This window comes from Brassica rapa, chromosome A05, assembly GCF_000309985.2.
Source record: "Brassica rapa cultivar Chiifu-401-42 chromosome A05, CAAS_Brap_v3.01, whole genome shotgun sequence".
NCBI classification, from domain to species: domain Eukaryota; kingdom Viridiplantae; phylum Streptophyta; class Magnoliopsida; order Brassicales; family Brassicaceae; genus Brassica; species Brassica rapa.
Genome location: NC_024799.2, coordinates 28078461 through 28104370, shown reverse-complemented (window position 1 = coordinate 28104370; position 25910 = coordinate 28078461). Strand labels below are relative to the sequence as shown.

Here is a 25910-nt window from a genome sequence, read left to right as displayed (position 1 = left end):
AGAAAAATTTAAAAAATTTGACAATACTGTTTTAATGCATAGTTGAATCATGTAATAACATATGATAAAGTTTAAAGAGGTTTGGGACCTTTTTTGTCTCCGTTTCTCTAGGGAATAGCAATTTTACAGTGTTAGTCCAATGATTTAGGGAGTATTTTCATTTTTGCTAAATTAATGGATAAAAAATTAGAACGATGTCCTTGTACCATGAAAAGAAGTTTATCATACATTAATACAAAGTTATAATGTGGTTTTAAATTTTAAAACAAATTTAAAGATTATAGGCTTCATATATAGAGCATTTACCGAAAACTCACTATTTTCGTAGGGGGGGTACACATAGATTTTGAGAAAATTTCAAAATATTTGACAATACTGTTTTAATACATATATGAATCATTTAATAATATATGATGAAGTTCAAAGAGGTTTGGAACCTTTGTTGTCTCCGTTTCTCTAGGGAATAGCAATTTTATAGTGGTTAGTCCAATGATTTAGGGAGTATTTGCAGTTTTGCTAAATTAATGGATAAAAATTAGAACGATGTCCATGTACCATGAAAAGAAGTTTATCATACATTAATACAAAGGTATAATGTGGTTTAATATTTTAAAACAAATTTAAAGATTATAGGCTTCATATATAGAGCATTTACCGAAAACTCACTATTTTCGTAGGGGTTAACACATAGATTTTGAAAAAAAATCAAAAAAATTGAAAATACTGTTTTAATACATATTTTAATCATGTAATAAAATATGATGAAGTTCAAAGAAGTTTGGAACCTTTGTTATCTTTGTTTCTCTAAGGAATAGCAATTTTATAGTGGTTAGTCTAATGATTTAGGGAGTATTTGCAGTTTTGCTAAATTAATGGATAAAAAATTAGAACGATGTCCATGTACCATGAAAAGAAGTTTATCATAAATTAATACAAAGGTATAATGTGGTTTTAGATTTTACAACAAATTTAAAGATTATAGGCTTCATATATAGAGCATTTACCGAAAACTCACTATTTTCATAGGGGTTAACACATAGATTTTGAAAAAAATTCAAAAAAATTGAAAATACTGTTTTAATACATATTTGAATCATGCTCAAAGAGGTTTGGAACCTTTGTTGTCTTCGTTTCTCTAAGGAATAGCAATTTTATAGTTGTTAGTCTAATGATTTAGGGAGTATTTGCAGTTTTGCTAAATTAATGGATAAAAAATTAGAACAATGTCCATGTACCATGAAAAGAAGTTTATCATAAATTAATACAAAGGTATAATGTGGTTTTAAATTTTACAAAAATTTAAAGATTATGGCTTCATATATAGAGCATTTACCGAAAACTCACTATTTTCGTAGGGGTTGTTAACACATAGATTTTGAAAAAAATTCAAAAAATTGAAAATACTATTTTAATACATATTTGAATCATGTAATAAAATACGATGAAGTTCAAAGAGGTTTGGAACCTTTGTTGTCTTTGTTTCTCTAAGGAATAGCAATTTTATAGTGGATAGTCTACTGATATAGGGAGTATTTGCAGTTTTGCTAAATTAATGGATAAAAAATTAGAACGATGTCCATGTACCATGAAAAGAAGTTTATCATAAATTAATACAAATGTATAATGTGGTTATAAATTTTAAAACGAATTAAAAGATTATAGGCTTCATATATAGAGCATTTACCAAAAACTCACTATTTTTGTAGGGGGTACACATAGATTTTGAGAAAAATTCAAAAAATTTGACAATACTGTTTTAATGCATAATTGAATCATGTAATAAGATATGATAAAGTTCAAAGAGGTTTGGAACCTTTGTTGTCTCCGTTTCTCTAGGGAATAGTAGTTTTATAGTGATTAGTCCAATGATTTAGGGAGTATTTACAGTTTTGCTAAATTAATGGATAAAAAATTAGAACGATGTCCATGTACCATGAAAAGAAGTTTATCATACATTAATACAAAGGTATAATGTGGTTTTAAATTTTAAAACAAATTTAAAGATTATAGGCTTCATATATAGAACATTTACCGAAAACTCACTCATAGATTTTGAGAAAAATTCAAAAAATATTTTCATATTTTTTTAGTGCATAGTTACATTCTTCACTAACATATGATGAAGGTCAAATAGGTTTGGACCCTTTGTTGTTTTTGTTTTTCTAGAGAATAGCGATTTTATAGATGTTAATCCACCAATTTAGAGAGTATTATGAAGATTTACTAAATTAATTGACAAAAAATGAAAGCGATGCCCATGTACGATGGAAAAGAGTTTCATATACATTAATACAAATATAAAATGTGCTTAGAAGTTTTCAACAACACTAAAGATCATAGGCTTCAGTATAAAGAGCATTGACCGAAAATTCAATATCTTCGTAGGGGTTAACACATAAATTTTGAGAAAAATTCAAATATATGAAAATACTTTTTTAATGAAGAGTTGCATCTTTCACTAACATATGATGAATGTAAAAGAGGTTTGAAAGTTTTGTTGGCACTGTTTCTCTAGAAAATAGCCATTTTATAGTAGTTAGTCCACCAATTTAAAGAGTATTATGAAGTTTTACTAAATTAATTGATAAAATATAAAACGATGTCCACGTACCATGAAATAGAGTTTAATATACATTAAAACAAATATAGAATGTGTTTAGAAATTTAAAACAACACTAAAGGTCGTATGCTTAAGTATATAAAGCATTTACCGAAAAAGTCATTGTTTTCGTAGGGTTTAAACACATAGATTTTGAGAAACAAATTCAAAAATATGAAAATACTATTTTAGTGCTTAGTTGCATCCTTCACTAACATATGATGAAGGTCAATGAGGTTCGTAACCTTTGTTGTCTCCGTTTTTCTAGAGAATAATGATTTTATAGTGGTTAGTCCACCAATTTAGAGAGTATTACAAAGTTTTACTAAATTAATTGACAAAAAATTAAAATGATGCCCATGTACCATGAAAAAGAGTTTAATATACATTAAAACAAATGCAGAATGTGTTTAGAAATTTTAAAACAACACTAAAGATCATAGGCTTCAGTATAAAGAGCATTTGCCGAAAAATTCAATATTTTCGTAGGGGTTAACTCATAGATTTTGAGAAAAATTCAAAAAATATGAAAATATTGTAGTAATGCATAGTTGCATCCTTCACTAACATATGATGAAGATCAAAGAGGTTTGAAACTTTTGTTGGCACCGTTTCTCTAGGAAATAGCGATTTTGTAGTGGTTAGTCCACCAATTTAAAGAGTATTATGAAGTTTTACTAAATAAATTGACAAAAAATTAAACGATGTTCACGTACCATGAAAGAGAGTTTAATATACATTATTCAAATATAGAATGTGTTAAGAAATTTTAAAAACAACACTAAACATCATAGGCTTAAGTATATAGAGCATTTACCAAAAAATTTAATATTTTCGTAGGGGTTACACATATATTTTGAGAAAAATTAAAAAATATGAAAATACTGTTTTAATGCATAGTTTCAACTTTCACTAATATACGACGATGGTCAAAGAAGTTTGGAACCTTTGTTGTCTCCGTTTTTCTAGAAAATAGCGATTTTATAGTGGTTAGTCCACTAATTTAGAGAGTATTATGAAGTTTTACTAAATTAATTGACAAAAAAATTAAAAGATGCCCATGTACCATGAAAAAGAGTTTAATATACATTAATACAAATGTAGAATGTGTTTAGAGATTTTAAAACAACACTAAAGATCATAGGCTTCAGTTTAAAGAACGTTTACCGAAAACTTCAATATTTTCGTAGGGGTTAATTAACACATAAATTTTGAGAAAAATTCAAAAATAAGAAAATAATGTTTTAATGAACAGTTGCATCTTTCACTAACATATGATGAAGGTCAAAGAGTTTTGAAACTTTTTTTGGCATTGTTTCTCTAGAAAATGGCGATTTTATAGTGGTTAGTCCACTAATTTAAAGAGTATTATGAAGTTTTACTAAATTAATTGACAAAAACTTAAAACGATGTCCACGTACCATGAAAGAGAGTTTAATATACATTAATACAAATGTAGAATATGTTTAGAAATTTTAAAACAACAGTAAAGATCATATGATTAAGTACATAGAGCATTTACCGAAAAAATCAATATTTTCGTAGGGGTTAACTCATAGATTTTGAGAAAAATTCAAAAAGTATGAAAATATTTTAATGTATAGTTTCATCCTTCACGAACATATGATGAAGGTCAAAAAGGTTTGGAACTTTTGTTGGCACCGTTTCTCTAGAAAATAGCTATTTTATAGTGGTTAGTCCACCAATTTAAAGAGTAGTATGAAGTTTTACTAAATAAATTGAAACAAATTAAAACGATGTCCACATACCATGAAAGAGAGTTTAATATACATTAATTCAAATCTAGAATGTGTTTAGAATTTTTAAAACAACACTAAAGATCATAGACTTAATTATATAGAGCATTTACCGAAAAATTCAATATTTTTGTAGGGATTACACATTGATTTTGAGAAAATTAAAACAAATATGAAAATACTGTTTTAATGCATAGTTTCTTCCTTCACTAACATATGATGAAGGTCAAAGAGGTTTGGAACCTTTGTTGTCTCCGTTTTTCTAGAGAATAACGATTTTATAGTGGTTAGTCCACCAATTTAGAGAGTATTATGAAGTTTTACTAAACTAATTGACAAAAAATTAAAAGATGCCCATGTACCATGAAAAATAGTTTAATATACATTACAACAAATGTAGAATGTGTTTAGAGATTTTAAAACAACACTAAGGATCATAGGCTTCAGTATATAGAGCATTTACCGAAAAATTCAATATTTTCGTAAGGGTTACACATAGATTTTGAGAAAAATTAAAAAAATATGAAAATACTGTTTTAATGCATAGTTGCATCCTTCCCTCACATATGATAAAGGTCAAAGAGTTTTGAAACTTTTTTTGGCACCGTTTCTCTAGAAAATAGCGATTTTATAGTGGTGTTAGTCCACCAATTTAAAGAGTATTATGAAGTTTTACTAAATTCATTGACAAAAATTTAAAACGATGTCCACGTACCATAAAAGATAGTTTAATATACATTAATAAAAATGTAGAATTTGTTTAGAGATTTTAAAACAACACTAAAGATTATATGCTTAAGTATATAGAACATTTACCGAAAAAATCATTATATTCGTAGGGGTTGTTAGCACATAGATTTTCAGAAAAATTCAAAAATATGAAAATACATTTTTAATACATATTTGCATCCTTCAGTAACATACAATGGATTTCAAAGAGGTTTAGAATTTTTGTTGGCAACGTTTCTCTAGAAAATAGCTATTTATAACGGTTAGTCCACCAATTTAAAGAGTATTATGAAATTTTACTAAATTAATTGACAAAAAATTGAAATGATGCTCATGTACCATGAAAAAGAGTTTAATATACATTAATACAAATGTAGAATGTGTTTAGAGATTTTAAAACAACACTAAAGATCATATGCTTAAATATATAGAGCATTTACTGAAAAATTCAATATTTTCGTACGGGTTAACACATAGATTTTGAGAAAAATTCAAAAATATGAAAATACAGTTTTAATGCATATTTGCATCCTTCACTAACATATGATGAAGGTCAAAGAGTTTTGAAACTTTTGTTGGCACCGTTTCTCTAAAAAATAGCGATTTAATAGTGGTTAGTCCACCAATTTGAGTATTATGAAATTTTACTAAATTAATTGACAAAAATTTAAAATGATGTCCACGTACCATGAAAGAGAGTTTAATATACATTAATACAAATGTAAAATATGTTTAGAAATTTTAAAACAACACTAACGATCATATGCTTAAGTATATAGATCATTTACCGAAAAATTCAATATTTTCGTATGGTTAACACATAGATTTTGAAAAAAAAAATCAAAAATATGAAAATATTGTTTTAATGCATAGTTGCATCCTTCACTAACATATTATGAAGGTCAAAGACTTTTGGAACTTTTGTTGGCACCGTTTCTCTAAAAAATAGCGATTTTATAGTAGTTAGTCCACCAATTTGAGTATTATGAAATTTTACTAAATTAATTGACAAAAATTTAAAACGATGTCTATGTACCATGGAAGAGAGTTTAATATACATTAATACAAATATATAATATGTTTAGAAATTTTAAAACAACACTAAAGATCATATGGTTAAGTATATAGAGCATTTACCGAAAAAATTAATATTTTCGTAGGGAATTAACACTTAGATTTTAAGAAAAATATGAAAATACTGTTTTAATGCATAGTTGCATCCTTCACTAACATATGATGAAGGTCAAAGAGTTTTGAAACTTTTGTTGCCATCGTTTCTCTAAAAAATAGTGATTTTATAGTGGTTAGTCCACCAATTTGAGTATTATGAAATTTTACTAAATTAATTGGCAAAATTTAAAAAGATGTCCATGTACCATGAAAGAGAGTTTAATATACATTAATACAAATGTAGAATATGTTTAGAAAATTTAAAACAACACTAAAGATTATATGATTAAGTATATAGAGCATTAATCGAAAAACTCAATATTTTCGTAGGGGTTAACTCATAGATTTTGAGAAAAATCAAAAAAATATGAAAATATTGTTTTAATGCATATTTGCATCCTTCACTAACATATGATGAAGGTCAATGAGGTTCGGAACCTTTGTTGTCTCCGGTTTTCTAGAGAATAACGATTTTATAGTGGTTCGTCCACCAATTTAGAGAATATTATGAAGTTTTACTAAATTAATTGACAAAAAATTAAAATGACACCCATGTACCATGAAAAAGAGTTTAATGTATTTAATATACATTAATAAAAATGTAGAATGTGTTTAGAATTTTTAAAACAACACTAAAGATCATAGGGTTCAGTATAAAGAGCATTTACCGAAAAAAATCAATATTTTTGTAGGGGTTAACTCATAGATTTTGAGAAAAATTCAAAAAATATAAAATATTGTAATAATGCATAGTTGCATCCTTAACGAACATATGATGAAGGTCAAAAAGGTTTGGAACTTTCGTTGGCACCGTTTCTCTAGAAAATAGCTATTGTATAGTGGTTAGTCCACCAATTTAAAGAGTAGTATGAAGTTTTACCAAATAAATTGAAAAAAATTAAAACGATGTCCACGTACCATGAAAGAGAGTTTCATATACATTAATACAAATGAAGAATATATTTAGAAATTTTAAAACAACCCTAAAGATCATATGCTTAAGTATATAGAGCATTTACCGAAAATTCAATATTTTCGTAGGGGTTAACACATAGATTTTGAGAAAAATTCAAAAATATGAAAATACTGTTTTAATGCATAGTTTCATCCTTCAGTAACATACAATGGATGTCAAAGAGGTTTGAAACTTTTGTTGGCACCGTTTCTCCAAAAAATAGCAATTTTATAGTGGTTAGTCCACCAATTTAAAGAGTATTATGAAGTTTTAGTAAATAAATTGACAAAAATTAAAACGATGTCTACGTACCAAAAAAGAGAGTTTAATATACATTAATGCAAATGTATAATGTGTTTATAAATTTTAAAACAACACGAAAGATCATAGGCTTAAGTATATAGAGAATTTACCGAAAAATTCAATATTTTCGTAGGGGTTAACACATAGATTTTGAGAAAAAATCAAAAATATGAAAATACTATTTTAATGCATTGTTGCATCATTCACTAACATGTGATGAATGTCAAAGAGTTTTGAAACTTTTGTTGGCACCGTTTCTCTAGAAAATAGCGATTTTATAGTGGTTAGTCCACCAATTTGAGTATTATGAAATTTTACTAAATTAATTGACAAAAAATTAAAACGATGTCTACGTACTATGAAAGAGAGTTAATATACATTAATTCAAATGTATAATGTGTTTTGAAATTTTAGAACAACACTAAATATCATAGGCTTAAGTATATAGAGTATTTACCAAAAAATTCAATATTTTCGTAGGGGTTAACACATAGATTTTGAGAAAAATTCAAAAAATATGAAAATAATTTTTAATGGATATTTGCATCTTTCACTAACATATGATGAAGGTCAAAGAGGTTTGAAACTTTTTTTGTTTGTGTTTCTCTAGAAAATAACGATTTTACAATGGTTATCCACCAATTTAGAAAGTATTATGAAGTTTTACTAAATTAATTGACAAAAAATTAAAACGATTTGCATGTACTATGAAAGAGAGTTTAATATACATTAATACAAATGTAGAATGTGTTTAGAAATTTTAAAACAACACTATAGATCATTGGCTTCAGTATATAGAGCATTTATCGAAAAATTCAATATTTTCGTAGGGGTTGTTAACACATAGATTTTAAGAAAATTTTAAAAATATGAAAATATTATTTTAATGCATAGTTGCATCATTCACTAACATATTATCAAGGCAAAGAGGTTTGAAATTTTTGTTGGCACCATTTCTCTAGAAAATAACGATTTTATTGTGGTTAGTCCACCAATTTAAGGAGTATTTTAAAGTTTTACTAAATTAATTGACAAAAAAAAATTAAAAAGATGTTCACGTACCATGAAAGAGAGTTTAATATACATTAATATCAAATGTAGAATGTGTTTAGAAATTTTAAAACAACATAAAGATCATAGGCTTAAGTATATAGAGCATTTACCAAAAAATTCAATATTTTCGTAGGGGTTAACACATAGATTTTGAGAAAATTTGAAAAATATGAAAATAATGTTTTAATGCATAGTTGCATCCTTCACTAACATATGATGAAGGTCAAAGAGGTTTGAAATTTTTGTTGTCTTCTTTTTTCTAGAAAATAACGATTTTTTAGTGGTTAGTCCACCAATTTAAAGAATATTATGAAGTTTTACGAAATTAATTGACAAAAAATTAAAACGATGCGCGTGTACCATGAAGGAGAGTTTAATAAAGATTAATACAAATGTTGAATGTGTTTAGAAATTTTAAAACAACACAAAAGATCATAGGCTTTCGTATATAGAGTATCTACCGAAAAACTCAATATTTTCGTAGGGATTAAATACATAGATTTTGAGAAAAATTCAAAAGTATATTTTCGTAGGGATTAAACTAATATCCATTCGATTTATGCAATATTTACCGAATTCAAACTACTTTTACTTTAGTTCTGTTTCGGTTTTACTAGATCGAGCGAGCTCGGCCAGTACCCCCCCCCCCCCCCCCCACCACCCCCCCCCCCCCCCCCCCCCCCCCCCCGGCCAAAATATGAGGAAAATTAAATAGAGCAAAAGTCAGAAACAGGAGACTTTGCCAAAACAGAGAAAAAAACAGAATAAAAGTAAAATTGTAACAGAACAAGAATAGAGTAAAGTTGTTATTTGTAGTGATGATAAGTCTTCTTCCTCTTCTTGATGTGACAATTGCAAGCATCCACAGTCAAAGAAGTCATACAACCAAACTTCCTCTTCACTTCTCTCCACACACTTATCTTCCTCTCTTCTTTCTTCTCCTTCACGCAATGAACAACACATTCAAGATTCTCAATCTCTCTTTTCTCACTGTAATCAGACTCAATGTCAAGCCTCAGCAGCTTCTTATTCATATCCTCAATGTCATCATCGTCATCTTTATCCTCTACACTTTCCATTTCTCTAGCCACCTTATCCTGAATCTGCTTTTGAGCAAAGAACAAAACCTGCACAACAATCCTCAACGGAAGCTTCTCATTCTTCGAAGCATGCTCACAAGCCTCAGGCGAAAGCTTCTTGCAGTCAAGAACTCTACAAGCTTCCATCTTCTCAGTTTCAGTCAGATCATCTCTATGCCTCTCCAAGAACACATCAACCGCTCTGTAGATTCCATCAGAGTATCTCAAAACATCGCAAGACGCAGCAAACGTTATTTCTCCAAACGCCTTGAACGTTTCTACACTTAAACCAGCATCACTCGCTGCAGCATCCAATAGAAACTCTTCAAGCATTCTTGCTACGCTCACAAACCTCGAAACGTCAGAGACGTTGTAGTTACTGTAGAAGCTCTGGAGAATGGTTTTCAAGAGGTTGGTGTCATAAGCTCCTCCTCCCACTTTGTTTGGTAATAGAATCATAAGATCTTTTGATGTGGCCATATCTAGCTGTTTGCTTATCCTATCTTCAAACCCTTTTCGACAGTCAGGAGAAGCATCGAGAAACATCGATTCTTTAAGAGATTTGAACAAGAATCCACAGGAGATAGCTCCTCTTTGGTGAGGCAAAAGCCTCTCAACAGCTTCAAGAACTTGTCTCTTGTTTCTTGAAACGCTTTCATCTCCAGAATATTTCTCGAAAACGTATCTTTTCGCGTAGTTGTAGACCGATTCCACGAGGTTTTCGACCGAGACATTGTGCTTACTAGCTTCCTGGATCAATGGTTCATATAACCTAAGAGGTAACGTAGTAAGATATTCGAGTAAACTAGGATCTTTGAGAGCCTTTTCGAGAAGAGAGTCTAAGAAGACTTCAGTGAGTCCAACAACAGAGATTTTGTCAAGAATCTTGTCGCTGCAGACAGCAAGAGCTTTCACCGTCTCGTTCCAGCTCATAAGAAGTCGTTGTTCCAAAAACGTTACTGCCTTGTTCAGCAAGTTATTAGAGATGTGATCATCGTTCATCTCTAGGTAATAAGCGGTGCAGAGAACAGAGAGGATGTTTTCAGATGATAAATGGATCTTGTAGCCATAGCAGAATCTAACCACGAGGAAGAAGGTTGTCGGTTCCACGTCAATGTCTTTGAGGATCCACCGCAGTTCATCGATCTTCTTACACTCGAGTAGTGTTGTCACTTTGGCAGACTTCTTAGCCAAAGTTTCCTAAACAAACACCAAAACCAAAGTCAAAAACCCTATAAATCAGAAGAAATTGAGTGCAGGAAGCTTACATTGTGAAGATGAAATGGGACTCCTTTCACGTAGAGTTCAAGATCTGGTGGCTTTGAGTTTCTACAGATGATGAAACATTAGGGCTAATAATATTTATAGAGTTGATTATAAAACTAACCTGAACCAAATAGAATAAGAGTCTTACCGGGTCATAGTGTTCTTCGAGTATCCATCTGACATTTTTGTAGTAGCCTTTCTGTTTAATCGAAAGAGATTGTGACTCTAACTTGTTGTCGAAGGAATACAAGCTTGTGGTTCACGGAACTATGTAACGATGGAGAAAAACAGAGAATAGGAAGAGAAAAGCAATTCTTCAACACTGAAGATTAAGTCAAAAGCTATAGAAGAAAGAAAAAAAGTAACGTTAGAAGAAAAATGTGGTTCATGCAGAGATGTAGGAAGTATTGTTATGATATTGTGGGATTTTCTCAAGTGAAAAACGTTAACTCCTAAGTAAGCTGTTTTATTCCTTTACCGATATTTCTGGTTAAATATGTGATTTAATCTGTATTAATAGTACTTCTATTAACCAGTTTTCTTTTTCCTTATATCATGCTTTATAGTTTCACTCTGACACGTTGTATTTTAGAGAGACAAATCATTTGTTAATTGGATCTTCCTGAACTTAAAAAGAAATGAAGAACCAATGTTTAATATATTTGTGATGTAATCATGGAACCAATTAGCTTTCAAGAACCTCTTTTATGATTTGCAGATTCATCACACAAACAAAATTGGTATCGGTTCATTACCTTTTATAGATGAATGAATACAGTCGATCATGTGCATGTATTACGTATAGATGTTAAAACGTAGTTTAACTGTGATATTGTTTTCATTTGGGTAGAAATTATCACTTACTTTTGTGTGTTACGACTATAAAATAGCACAAAACATGCTAAGAAGATGAAAGAAATCATTCTTTCCCAACTAGGAAATAAAAATAAATAGAAAACACATTTTTCTAAAAAGTCAATCAACAAACATTATCGGTAATAACGTGGCATAGTACCAGTACCTAACCTTATACAGTAGCCAACAAAAAAGTACCAAACCAACATATGTTTTTAAAATGTGCATTATTATGTTTATATGTTTGTATATTATGTGGTTAATACAGTGTCTTGTGTTTAAGTCTATCCTCAAAAAAGTCTCAAACCATGGACTATCAAGTATCTTTGCCACCATCCACCACCACATGTCTCTCTTTTAAGGTGCATCGCCGGCAGCCTGAGCTTGTCACTCCGGCTAAGCCAACGCCACGAGAGCTCAAACCTCTCTCCGACATAGACGACCAACAAGGACTGAGATTTCAAATTCCTGTTATCTTTTTCTATAGACCTAACCTTACTAGTAATCTTGATCCGGTTCAAGTGGTCAGGAGAGCTCTGGCTCAGACGCTGGTTTACTATTACCCGTTCGCTGGTAGGCTCCGGGAAGGTCTTAACCGAAAACTTTCGGTGGACTGTACGGGAGAAGGCGTTTTGTTCATTGAAGCAGACGCTGACGTTACGTTGGCTAAGTTGGAAGAAGCTGATGCTCTTCTTCCCCCTTTCCCTTGCTTAGAAGAGCTTCTCTTTGACGTAGAAGGTTCCAGCGAGCTTCTTAACACTCCTTTGCTTCTCGTTCAGGTATATCAAACGTGATAAAAAAAAATTATCTTTACAGTTATTAGATCATCCTTATTGGAGAATTTTTCACCATAGACTATGTGAAAGTCTCATGAATATTTTTTTAGAAAATTTTAATTAAATATTAATATAATTGGTGTGTTGAGAAATATCTATTGTTTTTCTTTTTTGCTAAAAAAAGTGATTATGTAAAATACAAGAAATTTCTATTGTTTTCACAAGCAAATGGATTCTAAAAACGTTTCCATGAGTGTAGGTCACACGTCTCAAGTGTAGCGGATTCATCTTCGCCCTCCGTTTCAACCACACCATGACTGATGGAGCTGGTCTGTCCCTCTTTCTGAAATCACTATGCGAGTTGGCATGTGGGTTACACGCGCCGTCGGTTCCACCAGTGTGGGAACGAGAGTCCCTGATTGCGAGTGCATCTGCGCGTGTGACACATACGCACCGCGAGTATGATGATAAAGTGCAACCTGAAGCAGTTGTTGTTGGAGACTTTTTAGTTAGTAGGTCTTTCTTTTTTGGTCCGGAGGAGATTTCCACTATACGGGGACTCCTCCCGGCCGATCTCCACAACACCACTTTTGAAGCGATGACATCGTTTTTGTGGCGTTGTCGGACGATTGCACTGAGTCCTGACCCCAACACCGAGATGCGAATGACATGCATCGTCAATTCTCGTTCCAAACTTAGCAACCCGCCCATACCATCCGGTTACTACGGTAACGTTTTTGCCATTCCTGTGGCGATAGCTACCGCAAAAGATCTAATGGAGAAACCGCTCGAGTTTCCTCTGAGGTTGATACAAGAGGCGAAGAAGAGCGTGACAGAAGACTACATACGGTCGATGATGGCACTAATGGCAACTAGAGGAAGGCCTATGTTTGTGGCAGCTGGAAACTACATAGTGTCGGATTTGAGACATTTTGATTTAGGAAAAGTTGATTTCGGGCCGTGGGGTAAACCTGTGTACGGTGGAACCGCTAAGGCCGGTATCGCAGTGTTTCCAGGAGTGAGCTTCTACGTGCCTTTTATGAATAGAAAAGGTGTGAGCGGAACCGTTGTGGCAATTAGCTTGCCGGTGCAAGCGATGGAGAAGTTCGTAGAAGAGCTTGATGGTGTGTTACATGTGACCTAACGGATTTAGAAAACATGCATTATTATCATTATAAGGTCTTCGCTCTTAAAGCTGATCAGTCGATATGCATTATCAGTAACGTATTTATTTGTATGCCTTGCATAATAAAATTGTCACATCATCTAGAGACCAATACATGCAAGAACACTATATATACTTATATAGGCAAGAACATAATAGTAATATCATTCTTCAGTTATCGATTTATTATATTGGAGGAGAAGTATCTCCCAAGTTCTAACGCTTATCTTAACGAATTCAACCGAGAATTATTCATTACCAATTATTTTGGTATGTGGGCAAGACATTATTCATAGCGGCTCCTATTGGTTCCTGATCTCATGGAGACGGGATCGTGAGCCTGTGACGCTCAAAATACAGGGTCGTCAGTCCGTGACACTCAAAAAAAGATTCCATTCTAGAAATAGACCTCCCAGTTTGTTTTTTTTTTTTTCTTGGATCTTGATAATAAATATGCTCATGACTCATTATGAAAATATCCGACTTGTGGGACAATCCACTGTTGGCATATATAAACCAAAGTTTGAAACATTCTTTTCAACCATTACTATGATAAATAATTATAAATATAACAAATGGGAAACAATTTAATGACAAAGGAAGCCAGCGATTGAATGAAGACACTTAAGCTACAAACTTTCAAAATATCTGAAAATGCTGAAGCCCAGGAATTATTACTGGCAGATTCCAAAGAACGAAAGACCATATGCAGAAGTGTTCACGTTACCATTCACATTAATGCCACTTGTCCAGTTCCCTTCCACTTCTATTCGACTAGTTGTTATAATTATCAGACGAAAGGTTAATTACTAAATATATAATTGATTACACGATAAATAGACAATCACAAGATAAGATACACTTCATTCAGGGCACGATACAAATTAAAAGCTCGCAGAGTTAACATTCTTTTATTTATTTTTCATGTAATCATTCAAATAGAAACAAGTAAATAAACCTTTACTGTTGACTCCCAAGAAATATTTCTGAGTATAAACAAAACGTTGAGTAAAAAGAACGTGAAGTATTTGCTAAATTTTGCATGTCATATGCATGCATGTACCAAGTACCATAAAACATTTTTTTTACAAAAAAGACGTACCAAAAACACATGCATATATTTTTTTTTTGGCCCGTTTTAATGTTTATGGATCTCCCCACTCTACCAAATGATAGTGACAACACATTGTGTGGACAGTTTATAAGTTTACAAGATTCCAAGTGTAGAAAAGAACATCTATTTCAAAAAGTCATGTGATCATTTATGCATATTTAGAAAAATTTATAGAAGTATTATACTCTTTCCCATTTTATGCATTAGTTTGAAAGCAGCAATGGTGATCTGTGATCATCAACATCACCATCATCATCGCTTTCTCCTTCTCAATCTTGAACATTCCCGCCGAGCCCACCTCGTTTTCTAATGATCCGAAATAAAATATGCAGAGCCGACCCACGTTTAGTGATATTTATATGAAAGCCCAGTAAAGATCCAACTTGTTTTAACAGACATGAGACAAGTAGTTACTACAGATGATTAATAACCCCAAAGAGCTTTTTCATAACTTTTTGACAGTTATCTCTAATATGAGACAAGTAGTTACTACAGATGATTAATGGGCACAACGATTTCTGATCTTGAAAATAAGTGAACCAATCAGGTTATATTACCCACATATCTCCTCCAGAGATGCTCGAGTCCTCACCAAATTGTGGTATACTGACTGTGATGTAATCAAGGAACCAAATAGCTTCACGGACCTCTTTATGTGATTTACAATTTCACCCACACAAACATGTACCATGGTCCTTTTGGTGACAGCCAATCAGTTTCACCCACACAAACAAGTGTCGATATCTAAATACAGACAATTATACGCCTTATTTCAAACAGAAAACACGTTTTTCCAAAGAAAGTTAATCAACTAGCTTTCTAAGCCGAAACATTATCGCTAACCAATTTTTTTTCAAAAGAACCCTAACTAACATACGTTTAAAATGTGCGATATTATGATAGTGCGGTTTGTATATAATATGGTTAAAACAATATCTTATGTTAAGTCTGCTCAAAAAAATCTCAAACAATGGACTATCAATTGTCTTTGCCACTATCCACCACCACACCACGTCTTTCGTTCAAGGTGCATCGCCGGAAGCCTGAGCTGATTACTCCGGCTAAGCTAACACCAAGAGAGCTCAAGCTTCTCTCCGACATAGACGACCAACAAGGACTGAGATTTCAAATTCCCTTTATGTTTTTCTATAGACCTAGCCTTACAAGTACTCTTGATCCGGTCCAAGTGATCAGGACAGCTCTCGGACAGACGCTGGTTTACTATTACCCGTTCGCTGGTAGGCTCCTGGAAGGTCCTAACCGGAAACTTGCGGTGAACTGTACCGGAGAAGGCGTTTTGTTCATTGAAGCAGACGCTGACGTTACGTTTGCTGAGTTGGAGGAAGCTGATGCTCTTCTTCCTCCTTTCCCTTGCTTAGAAGAGCTTCTCTTTGACGTAGAAGGTTCTAGTGAGTTGCTTGGCACTCCTTTACTTCTCGTTGAGGTATATCAAACGTCATGATTTTTTTTTTTAATCTTTTAAATTCTTTCACAAGTAAGCTCGACTCTAAGAATATTCACGTGAGTGTAGGTCACGCGGCTCAAGTGCGGTGGATTCATCTTCGCCCTCCGTATCAACCACACCATGACGGATGGAGCCGGTCTGTCACTCTTTCTGAAATCACTATGCGAGTTGGCGTGTGGGTTACACGCGCCTTCAGTTCCACCTGTGTGGGAACGACAGTTGCTGATCGCGAGTACATATGCTCGCGTGACACATACTCACCGCGAGTATGACGAATATGTGGAACCCGAAGCGGTTGTTGTTGGAGATTGTTTGGTTACTAGGTCTTTCTTTTTTGGTCCGGACGAGATAGCCGCTATAAGGAGACTCCTCCCGCCCGGTCTCCACAACCACAACAGCACTTTTGATGCGCTGACATCGTTTTTGTGGCGTTGTCGGACGGTTGCAATGAGTCCAGACCCCAACACCGAGATGCGAATGACATGCATCGTCAATTCTCGTTCCAAACTTAGAAACCCACCCATACCGTCGGGTTACTATGGAAACGTATTTGCCATTCCTGTGGCGATAGCCACCGCAAAAGATCTGATGGAAAAACCGCTCGAGTTTCCTCTGAGGTTGATACAAGAGGCGAAGTCTAGCGTGACAGAGGACTACATACGGTCAGTGACGGCGCTAATGGCAACTAGAGGCCGGCCTAAGTTTGTGACAGCTGAAAACTACATAGTGTCGGATTTGAGACGTTTTGATATAGGAAAAGTTGATTTCGGCCCTTGGGGTAAACCGGTGTACGGTGGAACCGCTAAGGCCGGTATTGCCACGTTTCCAGGAGTGAGCTTCTATGTGCCATTTAAGAATAAAAAAGGTGAGAATGGAACTGTTGTGGCAATTAGCTTGCCTGCGCTAGCGATGGAGAAGTTCGTAGAAGAGCTCAACGGTGTTTTCATGGCCGGATCCTTTGCTAAGTCCAAAAAGACATTTGTCTTGAAATCTAAAATTTAAAGAAATAACAGTTTATTGGGTTTTAATGGTTGGGCCCGTTATGGGTGTGTTACTTGTGTGGGCGTATCAAACATGCATCCGGAAGTTTATTGTCTTCATGTCTTTGCAAACGAAAGCTGATAAGTCGATATACATTCTCAGTAACGTTATCAATTAGTATGCCTATGCCATGCATAATAAAACTGCCACATCAAATTTTATTTATATTCGCTTGTCGCATATTTAACAAAGTAATTGCATAGGATCAATAAAACTTACTGTCTTTTGTAACGCTTCTTTTATTGAATTCACCCAATATTTTTCCATTATCAACTATCTTAGTATGTGGGCATGACATTATTCATACCGGCTCCAATTACGATCCAGACAATTGATCTGTTTTAACCACGACTCTAATCTGGTTATCCTATTTTCTATCTGAATTCGTTAGTGTAACACGATAAACTATTTTGACTAAACATCGTTAATCAACCGGTAAATCGAGATAAGTAAGCATTTAATAATACAATGGTAAATAAGTTTGATTTGTTAAGTCAAACTACGTTGTTTTGTCTCTTAACACATCGTTTTAACTTGGACACTAAATCAAAGCTTTACTCTTCTTTTTCTCTATTTTCTTCAACAAAAACATGGACCCTAAATTTCAACTTCTTGAGGATGATTGGAAAATAATCGAGTGTTAGTATTATATCTTGCAAATTACATGTCAAATCAACACTAGTTGAGTTTCAGTTCTCTTGCAAATTTTTTTTTTTTAAATCAAAGTAACAAAATAATATAAACCACAAACCAAAACCAATCAATTTAGATACTAAGTTACATCAAACGCCTCAAAATGGAAAAGCATGCACCATGTGACTTCAAACACATCAACTACTATCATTTTCTATCAAGCTGCGACTGGGACCATACAACAATGCCCAACACTCTTTTCTCTTCTTATATTCCAAAAGGATCTTTTCGGTTTCAAAACGATACCACTATACCAAAAAAAAACCTTTATTAATTATGCATGCTGTCTGCTGATGTGTCTATATTACATATGTATATAAACTGCAGCAAGAAAATAATATGAATCTATCAGTGAAAGTAACCCTTATGTTGTCCACGTCTCGTAGGCTGTTTTCCTCTACGTGGCACATAACATGTTGCTCATGTGTCCACCTCACAAGCTGTAGTTTTATCTCAGTGAACAAACTAATACAGAAAACAAATATATCTCGCCATTATGATTCGAATAAAGATTCTCATCGTCATAAAAAATGGGAGGATACTATCTTTCGCACTTATACTCGTCTTATAGAGACCAGTTTATAATTGATTATCTACTGAAATATGACTATATGAGTTTGGTTAGATCATTAAAAATCAATGTTATGACATGAAACCTGCTGAAAACAAAAACTCGTTTTCTCTATTTTTGTTGCTATGGATGTTTTCTTTAAATCCAAACAACATAGGATTCTTACTTCAGTGTATAGTGGAACTTAATGACACCATCATGTTGGCTTCGATTTTAAAGCTTTACTGACTTGCAGTGTGAAGATCATAAGTTCAGATGATTTTACGATTTCATATAATTTTATATTTGATAATTGATTAAGATATTCAATTTGACGATTAAGATCAGAGAATGAGTAGAAATTAGAACCATACATCTATAGGAAAATGGATAAAACTATTATTTTTGTTAGTAGCAAAATATAATAGCATGTCTATGAAAATATTGTTTTTAAGTTCTACTAATTGTAAAAGGTCATTAACAAAATCCATTTCCTTAACACGCATTTGGTGCCGTCTCGGATTAGGAACAAGGAAGTCGTATGCAAGAATATGACAATATTCAATGCCTTTTAAGAACAATTAAGTCATAATCGTATATAAGACTCTGACAGTCCCATTAAAGACAACTTTACACTACACACCTTTGAAAATCATACCAACAAATCTCACGAAAGCACACCATAACCTAAAACTTTGTAAGTTATAAAGTTTGATTGGTAAAACAAAAAAAACGAAAAAACAGTCAGCCAAATATGTAAACCATATGATTCAGAAGCTTAACCGGCTTATGTGACATTTTCGAAAAATATATCATTTTTTCAACTTAAAAAAATTACTATCAGTTGCTACTCATATAACTCATATAAAAGTCACTATTCTGTCAAATTTTTAAAACGATTTTAATCATGACTCTCACAAACAATCCGATCGTTTAAATATTTTAGTTTAATTAAAATCATTATTATATGGACCCTTATTATATTACAAGAAAGAAATATCTTGAGGGAAGTGAAAAGAGTAAAAACTCTTGGAGTTAGGAACATGAAGTAAGAGGGAAACAGGTGCCAAACTATAGTGGCATCTCCTCTGCACTCTCCTTATCTCTTAAACACACACTTACAGTATTAACTTCTCTCATTGGACCTCTTTCTTTCACCCTCGTGTTTATATATTGTTCTTCTCAGAATCTCTCCTTTGTTTCCACAAATTGTCTGTAACTATCTCACATCTATAAAAAGACCAATCCAATAATTATTTTTCTTTTTAAAAAAATCCTCATTAAAACCTTACCTACCCATGAAGTAAAGTAAACCTCCTTTCTTATATCCACAAAACTCATTTTCTCACATAAATTTCGTCAGTCTCTCATCACCAAAGAAGGAAAGATGAAGAGAGGACATGGAGAAACGTGGGACCCAGCACCACAATCCCAACAACCGTCTGGCTCCTGTGAAGGTTCTTCTTCAGTGGTGGATAACATCAAGGGTAAGATGGCGGACGACAGCAACATGGACGAGCTTCTCGAAGTTCTTGGCTACAAGGTTCGGTCTTCCGAAATGGCTGAAGTAGCGCAGAAGCTCGAGCAGCTTGAGATGGTGCTGTCTAATGATGACGTTGGTTCCACTGTCTTAAACGACACCGTTCACTATAACCCGTCTGATCTCTCTAACTGGGTCGAGACCATGCTTTCCGAGCTCAACAACCCGGAACCCTCGGATCTTGACCCGACCCGGATTTGCGAGGATAGGTCTGAGTACGGTCTGAGCGCCATTCCTGGTCTCTCGGCGTTTCCCAAGGCGGAGGAAGGTGCTGAGGAGGAAGCTAGCAGCAAAAGGATCCGACTCGAATCAGTCGGATCCTGGGGAGAGTTGACTCGCCCTGTTGTGGTCGTTGACTCTCAAGAAACCGGAGTTAGACTAGTCCACGCGCTGGTGGCCTGCGCTGAGGCGATTCAGCAACAAGATCTCAACTTAGCGGACGCGCTCGTAAAAAGCGTGGGGACACTCGCGGCTTCTCAAGCTGGAGCCATGGGGAAAGTCGCTACTTACTTCGCACAAGGCTTGGCGCGTCGGATTTACGCGGCAGACCTCTCAGGCGGTTCCTCTGTGGGCCCCTCGTTCGAAGAGGCTTTGCAGATGCACTTCTACGAGTCTTGCCCTTACTTAAAGTTCGCTCACTTCACGGCGAACCAAGCCATCCTCGAAGCCGTTACGACGGCGCGTAGAGTCCACGTGATCGACCTCGGGCTCAACCAAGGGATGCAATGGCCGGCGTTGATGCAGGCCTTAGCGGTTAGACCCGGCGGACCACCGTCGTTCCGCCTCACCGGAGTCGGACCGCCGCAGACGGAGAGCTCGGACTCGCTTCAGCAGCTAGGTTGGAAGCTAGCTCAGTTCGCTCAGGCGATCGGCGTCGAGTTCGAGTTCAAAGGCTTAGCGGCGGAGAGTTTATCTCGAACCGGAGATGTTCGAGACCCGGCCCGAATCGGAAACATTAGTGGTTAACTCGGTTTTCGAGCTCCACAGGCTGTTAAACCGGTCCGGTTCGATCGAGAAACTCTTAACCACCGTAAAGACCGTGAGGCCGAGTATTCTTACTATGGTGGAGCAAGAAGCGAACCACAACGGCGTCGTTTTTCTCGATAGGTTCAACGAAGCGCTTCACTACTACTCGAGCTTGTTCGACTCGCTGGAAGACAGTTACACCTTACCGAGCCAAGACCGAGTAATGTCGGAGGTTTACTTAGGGAGACAGATAGTTAACGTGGTGGCCGCGGAAGGAACTGATCGGGTCGAGAGGCACGAGACGCTGGCGCAGTGGAAAGCCCGAATGGGATCCGTCGGGTTTGACCCGGTGCCTCTCGGATCCAGCGCGTTTAAGCAAGCGAGCATGCTCTTATCGGTTTTCGCCGGGGGAGATGGATACAGAGTTGAGGAGAACGACGGGTGTTTGATGTTGGGGTGGCAGACGAGGCCACTTATTGCCACGTCGGCGTGGAAACTCGCCGGAGCGTAGAGATGACACGGGAAAAATGAAAGAGAAAAAATAAATGTTTAAAAATAGGGACCGTAACTTTTAGCTATGTTTTACTGTTTTAACCCAATCTTTTTGTGTGTTTTAAATGTTTACATCTTTATCGTTTTGGACCCTGTGCGTAGACTATCTTAGAAACTGGAGAGAAACGAGTAAAACCTTGTATCGTAGCTCGAGCTAGTTAGTTCTTCTTTTCAAAGCTTTTCAATAAATGGAAGGGATAATGTTTTCTATATGTCTATAATTTTACCCAATGTATATGTTTATATTAAGATCATTTGTGTGATATTTATCAGTATTTGGACTGTTTCGTTTTGATAACATGGGGGTTGGTGGTGGTGAACGTGAGCGGTTCTGAAAAGGCGGATCCAAAACGTACTTTCAGTTTCGAGGACTGATGTCAGCCTTTGTGTTACAAGATTTTCTTATCAAAATATCTTTTGGTACATTTTTTTTTGTTTTGAAACATTAAAAGAACAAACAAATTGTTCTGTTCTCTCTCTTTAGTATGGGGCTGATGATGTAATATAGATAGCCAAATTGATCTTCACGTACGTAATCCAGTTTTAAAAGTGTGTGCGGTGATGAAAATCGTTTTTACCTTTATGATATCATAAGCCTCAAATTAAATGGGCTCCTTCAACAAAAGACTAGTTGGATCTAAAGTTGGATGATTATCATTCTTAAACGTGATGCATGTGATCTTGAATAAAAAAGTTATTTAAAAAGAGAAATATCTAACTAGTAGTCTAGTAGTGAAAGCTTGATGTTGATGTCTAAACTCCAATGCCACAACAACATGATTGAAACCTTTTATTTAAAATTAAAAACGTTTCTATAGAGATGTATATGTACACACCAAAGACCTTTTATTATGAACAACTTTGAGTAATAAAAGAAACCAAGTCACTGAGAACCAGAAGGCCGGCACTGGACTGGCATATATATTATATCAACCCTTCAATCTTCATCACCCTTTATGCAGAATCAAACCTCGGGAAATGCGGTTTTAGGGACGGACAAGAGTGGAAGCACGTTCTTGTAGATGTCTCAAGCTCTTCTCCATGCTAACTTGCACCATTTCAGCTAGCATCTTCTTCGCCTTACCTGACTGATCATCTCCGTCTATGTGAGAGATCAAGCTCGACACTATGTTCTCTATTGTATCGGGTTGAACCTCTGATCTTGGACTTTTTGAGTTCCTTAGTAAAGAGAGAAGTCTTTGAGCTTTTGTCCGAGACTTCGATGTTCCTTGAACCGTGAGCTCAAGCAGTCCCGGTATTACACCTTCTCTGAGAATGGGCTCTCTGTATTTACTTCTATCGCTCTGGCAGAGTGTTAAGAGCACGCCAACCGCGTGTTCTCGAGCTTGTAGTGACCCGTTTTCGAGAACCTCCACCACCGCAAAAACTCCTCCTTCGTATGAAACTAAACCTGTTCTCGCCTCCTCTCCAGAAACGATCAAGGACTCTATGAGGGAACAGCATTTCTCAGATGTTTTCGATGATTTTTTACTTGTTTTGAGAAGACTCAGTATCGGCAAGAGTGGTCTGGTCGCTATGATCATGCTCAGGTTAGTGGAGAGCGTAGAGAGGTTGGAAAGTGCCATGACTGCATCAACTTTAGCTTGTGGGCTTCCGTGTTGAATGACTTTGACTAATAGAGGAATCACTCCGTTAGCTCCAATGATGGGTTTGTTGGTAGCGGTGGCTGAGAGAGTGAGCAAAGATGCAGAAGCATATTCTTGAAGTGTTTGGCTATTACATTGCAAGAAGTTGATGATTGGCTCTAATGCACCTGCTTCAATAATGCTCACCTTATTCCTGAAAAATGAAAAAAACAACAACAAAACTCAGAAAAGTCTTAAAGACAATGACAACTTAACAAATAGACTTTGGTGCATTCAGTTTCTCAGTCATATGAATTGTAATCAAGAGGAATAGAGTTGCAGCCCATCTACCTAACCTCTTAGGAAAACCAAGCCGACCTAAAGGTACGGATTGTATTAAATAATGTTTATGGACACAAAAATTAAAGTAAGGGAAAGATATTTAATGAAGGAGAGGAAAAGTGAAGATAAAGAAAGGCTTTTGAGGTTTAGCTTCTCTACTTTGCTTGCACCTCTTTTCTCCACTTAATAAAAAAAAAGTGATGATAATAGACCAAAGAAGAAATTAGACTACAAGGTCTCGTTTGCGTACAAATTAAGGAAAGATTCAGCCAGCAAGTGAAAAACTGTATAAAATACTAAGTCTTGTAAAGCAAGGCCCTACTACGGATGTACAAATTAAAATTTAAGTTAGGCAAAACTTATTCATACCTGCCCCCGTAAAGCAAAAGAGTTAGTTAAGCTTCAGTTGATTCCCATCTAAACTACTACTTGACTTAAAACCATCCTCTGTTATTTTCTTGGTTTGCCACATACCCCAAATGATAAAAAAAAAAACTAACTGGATCAAGATCCGTGAGATGTCATCACTTTGATGTAACTAAAGGGGGAGGGAATTTGCGGCGGCATAACTAGTGTCATGATATTCTTCTCTATGTGTTTTTAGGGAGGATAAAAAAAAGATTCTTGTGTGTTTTGGTCTTATCTAGCAACTTGATTCGTTGCTTTCTTATGGAATGTCAAGACCAGGGAAAAAAAAAGAAAGTAAAAGGTAACATGAGTCTCTCTAGATCAATCAAAATATCATCCGCAAGTAGAAGAACCAATCAAACCTCACGATTAGTAACGATAAAAAAGGAATAGTCAGAAATCTCCAGAAACCGCATAAAACGAAAGAACAATTTAAAAAAGTGAGAGAAGAAATAAAGAAAGAGTATCTTCTCTCTAGTACCGTGACGAAATATCCTCTTTCCAAAAAAATGGATGAACCCTAGATAATTCTCAATTCCCAGTAACAAAAAAAAATCTTCAAAAAGAAGCAAAAAAAAAAAAAAAAGAGGAACACACACACACACACAAAGGGAGCTTAGAGGAGGAAGGGTAGAGTACACTCCAAGCAAACGAAAAGCATTTGGATACGAGGCAACTAAAGTTGTTGGATCCAAACAAAGCATAGTTCGCTAAGATCGAGAGATTATCCAATCATGAACGAGCAATTGAGCTAATGGATATAACCTCTATCAATCGTCTACGTAATCTAATATTCCGAATTTGATTAATTAGAAGTCACTAATCAGATAAGCGTAACGAAAACAGAATCAAGGAAGAATAAAGCGTAACGTACTTCTCGTCTTTGACGGCGAGGTTGAGGAGAGCGAGGAGAGCCGCTTCGTGGTGCGACTCGGGCGATTCGAATCGGAGCATGGAAACGAGCGGTTCGACGGCCTGGGAAAAGTGTCGGCGGCATCTATGCGACGTCTTGGTCAGCCGGCGGATCTCTTTGGCCGCGAACAGCCTCGAGTCGGGATCCTCCGATCGGATTAAGCTCAGCACTCTCTGGATTGAGGCGGAAGACGACAAAGAAAGGGAAACGGAAACGGACGTGGTGCGGAGCAATTCGTGGTCTACATCTCCGCCACGTGGCGAGTCGCAATCGAGGCTCGTAGCGGTTGAGGATACAGAGGAAGATGGAGAAGAAGAAGCAACGGTGGAGGTTGCTCCGGCGAGGTCCATTTCAGAGAGAGAGAGGCGGAAAGATCTGTTTGAGAAAGAGAGAGAGAGAGAGAGACTTATATGAGTAAGTGCGTTGGCCAACGGTTACATAGTACGTGTACATATATATATACTACACCAACACCAAACGCAAAAAAAAAAAATATATGTTTTTATAGTCAAATTTTTTAGAGCAAATTAGCTCAATATACTGAAAAGAGTAGGATACCATTGAATTGGGGGAAAATGGTATTGATGGGAAGAAGAAAATTGAAGGGAAATAGGGTGAATGCAAATAGAGGGGAAGTTGTGTGTAGGGAGTACAAATTCTCAATATTTTAATTTCGGGAATTAAATTTGTTTTTAATATAAGAACATATTAAATTCCAAATTTTAGAGAAAGATTTTTAAGGGATGGCTAATATTTTCTTAAGTTTTTTTTTTGTGTGTATCTTTTAGTTTTCATTTGTAAAAAAGAGATATTTTGAACAATGATGTTTATGGGCTAAAGCTAGCTGAGAGATTTTATTCTAATATATGTTTTGAATAAAGTATATATGTTTGTTGGTCCTCAATGTTAAAGATCAGTTGGCAACCATTCTTTGTTACATTGTCTTTATCTTATGCATAGACATTTTTGGGCTAAAGGTTGAAAAGTACATAAAGTAGGGGAGCCTCATTTATATTTGACTGGTGATAATATA

The 25910-nt window shown here is 35.1% G+C and overlaps 5 protein-coding genes across 5 annotated transcripts; 3 read left to right on the top strand and 2 right to left on the bottom strand.

The window, feature by feature from the left end:
• Nucleotides 1-9234: 9234 nt before the first annotated feature.
• On the bottom strand, nucleotides 9235-11733 carry LOC103855164 (BTB/POZ domain-containing protein At3g03510). Its single transcript, XM_009132122.3, has 3 exons — nucleotides 11060-11733; nucleotides 10914-10974; nucleotides 9235-10845 (listed from the first exon to the last, which is right to left on the bottom strand). Exons 1-3 carry the CDS (start codon nucleotides 11092-11094, stop codon nucleotides 9373-9375), a joined length of 1569 nt encoding a protein of 522 aa, XP_009130370.1. The 5' UTR covers nucleotides 11095-11733; the 3' UTR covers nucleotides 9235-9372.
• A 287-nt stretch (nucleotides 11734-12020) lies between these two features.
• Nucleotides 12021-13881, top strand: LOC103855163 ((Z)-3-hexen-1-ol acetyltransferase). Its single transcript, XM_009132121.3, has 2 exons — nucleotides 12021-12545; nucleotides 12802-13881. Exons 1-2 carry the CDS (start codon nucleotides 12075-12077, stop codon nucleotides 13684-13686), a joined length of 1356 nt encoding a protein of 451 aa, XP_009130369.1. The 5' UTR covers nucleotides 12021-12074; the 3' UTR covers nucleotides 13687-13881.
• A 255-nt stretch (nucleotides 13882-14136) lies between these two features.
• LOC103855162 ((Z)-3-hexen-1-ol acetyltransferase) lies at nucleotides 14137-19304 on the top strand. The gene is made up of 2 exons (XM_009132120.3): nucleotides 14137-16265; nucleotides 16353-19304. The coding sequence occupies exons 1-2, from the start codon at nucleotides 15792-15794 to the stop codon at nucleotides 17286-17288; spliced, it is 1410 nt and encodes a 469-aa protein (XP_009130368.1). The 5' UTR covers nucleotides 14137-15791; the 3' UTR covers nucleotides 17289-19304.
• A 245-nt stretch (nucleotides 19305-19549) lies between these two features.
• Nucleotides 19550-21882, top strand: LOC103855161 (DELLA protein RGL2). The gene is given in 2 exon segments (XM_009132119.3): nucleotides 19550-21021; nucleotides 21023-21882. Coding segments are annotated over 2 exon segments (1629 nt in total). The 5' UTR covers nucleotides 19550-19957; the 3' UTR covers nucleotides 21588-21882.
• Nucleotides 21883-22392: 510 nt separating this feature from the next.
• Nucleotides 22393-25373, bottom strand: LOC103855160 (U-box domain-containing protein 7). The gene is made up of 2 exons (XM_009132117.3): nucleotides 24839-25373; nucleotides 22393-23428 (listed from the first exon to the last, which is right to left on the bottom strand). Exons 1-2 carry the CDS (start codon nucleotides 25225-25227, stop codon nucleotides 22615-22617), a joined length of 1203 nt encoding a protein of 400 aa, XP_009130365.1. The 5' UTR covers nucleotides 25228-25373; the 3' UTR covers nucleotides 22393-22614.
• Between the last annotated feature and the right edge of the window lie 537 nt (nucleotides 25374-25910).